The 2,015-nt window shown below is 67.5% G+C and overlaps 1 protein-coding gene across 1 annotated transcript; it reads right to left on the reverse strand.

Moving 5' to 3' along the window:
* Positions 1–1,103: 1,103 nt before the first annotated feature.
* Positions 1,104–1,500, reverse strand: MNEG_16726 (hypothetical protein; the record flags this gene model as incomplete). The annotated part of the gene is made up of 2 exons (XM_014034804.1): positions 1,104–1,250; positions 1,379–1,500. Coding segments are annotated over 2 exons (269 nt in total), but the record flags the coding sequence as incomplete, so codon positions are not given.
* Positions 1,501–2,015: the final 515 nt, after the last annotated feature.

A 2,015-nucleotide genomic window follows, 5' to 3' on the forward strand; every position in this document is an offset into this window, starting at 1 on the left:
GCAGTGGGTGTGGGGAACCAAGGGCAGAAGGCCGTCGGGGATGGCCGGCAGCCCGATGGGCGACCAGCTGATCATGCTCGTGCGCCGCGCTGCTGCGGGAACAGCGCGCTGCAAAGGGGCCATGCGCTGAGGGGGACAGGCACGCGCGCGGCCCGCGCGTGGCAGCGCACCTCATCCTGGACAGCCGGTGTGCCCCCGCCGCAGCGTCCGCCGCGGGGGCGGCCCTGCTGTCCCGGGCCACGTGGTGGATGAGGTCCAGGTCTCCCAGCATCTTGGCTCGCTCTTGTTGCCTGAAGGTGGGGGGCGGGGGTGGGGGGCAAAGGGCAGAGTTGGCGGAGCGGCGACGGTGCGTTGGACGGGGGCCGCTGCGGTACAGCGAAGCGTGACCGCCATGCGGCGACATAGGGTCGATTCTGTGCCAACTAGAACGGCTGAGCGATCCAAAAGCCCCGCAATGGGCATCGAGGCCTTGCGGGCCGATCGCAGCGTGGGCTAGCGGCTCGCCCGCTCAGCAAGCAAGGTTGGGCTGGAATGATTACATTTCGGGGCGTACATAAGCGCTCCGAGCGGCGACCAGCACGCACAGCCAGCCTGCTGATGCCAACATCGGTGTGGCGCACACCAGGCGCCACTGGGGCCCGCAACCGACCATACAGGGTGACCCTATATTTTGACAATGCTCTTAGCACCCACCTTGGGGCTGCGCAAGGGGAAGGGCTGTTGCGTGTGCTCTGCTGACGGGGCACGAGCGATGGGGCAGCAGCGAGCAGCTGTTTGATGCCGGAATAGATTCCTGAGCCTCTGGAGTGGACGAGCAATCGGGAAAGGCTCGGCTTTGGGCAAGGAGCATGTCCCTTCGCTGCCCGTCCAGAGTGTGAACCAAGCGCGGGGTGGGTGCGAATTACACGACGCTGCACTGGTACATTGCGCAATCATAAGTCGATAAGCTGGCCCTGCCATGGGTGCAGGTGTGCTGCGTGCTGGCTCGCGCAGGGTGCGATGCCGCAACATGGCGACGGTCAACAGCCGACCCCCTTCGCCCGGGTGCCAAACCGACGGAACAGCCCCGCGCCATGCCAAAGCTCCCAAACCGCGGCCGCCGGTCACGCCAGGGCTGCGACGGCCTTGACCGCGGCGTCGTCAAGGTCGTCGGCGGCGATGATCTTCATCTGGCTGCCCTTGAGGATCTCCTTACCCGCCTCCACGTTGGTGCCCTCCAGCCGCACCACCAAGGGCACGTTGATGCCCACCTGGCGGCTCGCAGCGGGGGGAGTAAACGGGTGAGGGATGAGGCGGGGCAGACATTGGTCAAAGCCACGGCCACAGTTGCCACAAGCTGGTGTTGTCACTGGCATCTCTGAGCGCCGCTTTCCCCGACCTCCCCCTCGTTTTCGTCGCCGTTGCTGCCGGCACGGTGGGAGCGGTGCGGGGACCGCCAGCGCACCTGCTTGGCCGCGTTGACGATGCCGCTGGCGATGACGTCACACTTCATGATGCCGCCTGGCGGGCGGGCGGGCGGGGCGGCGCAGAGCGCAATCAGGCGGCGGCCTGGCCGCGGGTCGAGGGGTTGCAGAGGTGGCGGCAGGCTGGCCCGCCCTCACTGAGCCGGCTGCTCCTGCACAGTGCCGGCTGAGGAGCAGCCGGCACTGTGTTCACTGCCTGTCCCGCGCAGCCGAGGCTCTCCGGCGCCTCTCCTGGGGCACGGGGGCCCCGCAGAGCCCCAAGCAGCACTCCCCCACACGGCCGCACCCACCGAGCCCCAGGCCACCTGCCGCCCCCAGTCTCGGCACCCCACCTGACTCCCCCCGCCCTGCCCACGATCGCCACACCACCCACCAAATATGTTCACGAGGATGGCCTTGACCTGCTTGTCGCTGGTCAAGATCTTGAAAGCCTCAATGACCTGGTGGTGGCGTTTTGGAACACATGAACAAGAAGGGGATGCAGATTGCGCGGCGCAGAGCGGTTGGCGGGGGGCGTGGCATATGCATGGGCGCCGCAGGCAGGCGGGGAGG

The sequence above is a fragment of the Monoraphidium neglectum genome (assembly GCF_000611645.1).
Source record: "Monoraphidium neglectum strain SAG 48.87 unplaced genomic scaffold scaffold06714, whole genome shotgun sequence".
Taxonomy (NCBI): domain Eukaryota; kingdom Viridiplantae; phylum Chlorophyta; class Chlorophyceae; order Sphaeropleales; family Selenastraceae; genus Monoraphidium; species Monoraphidium neglectum.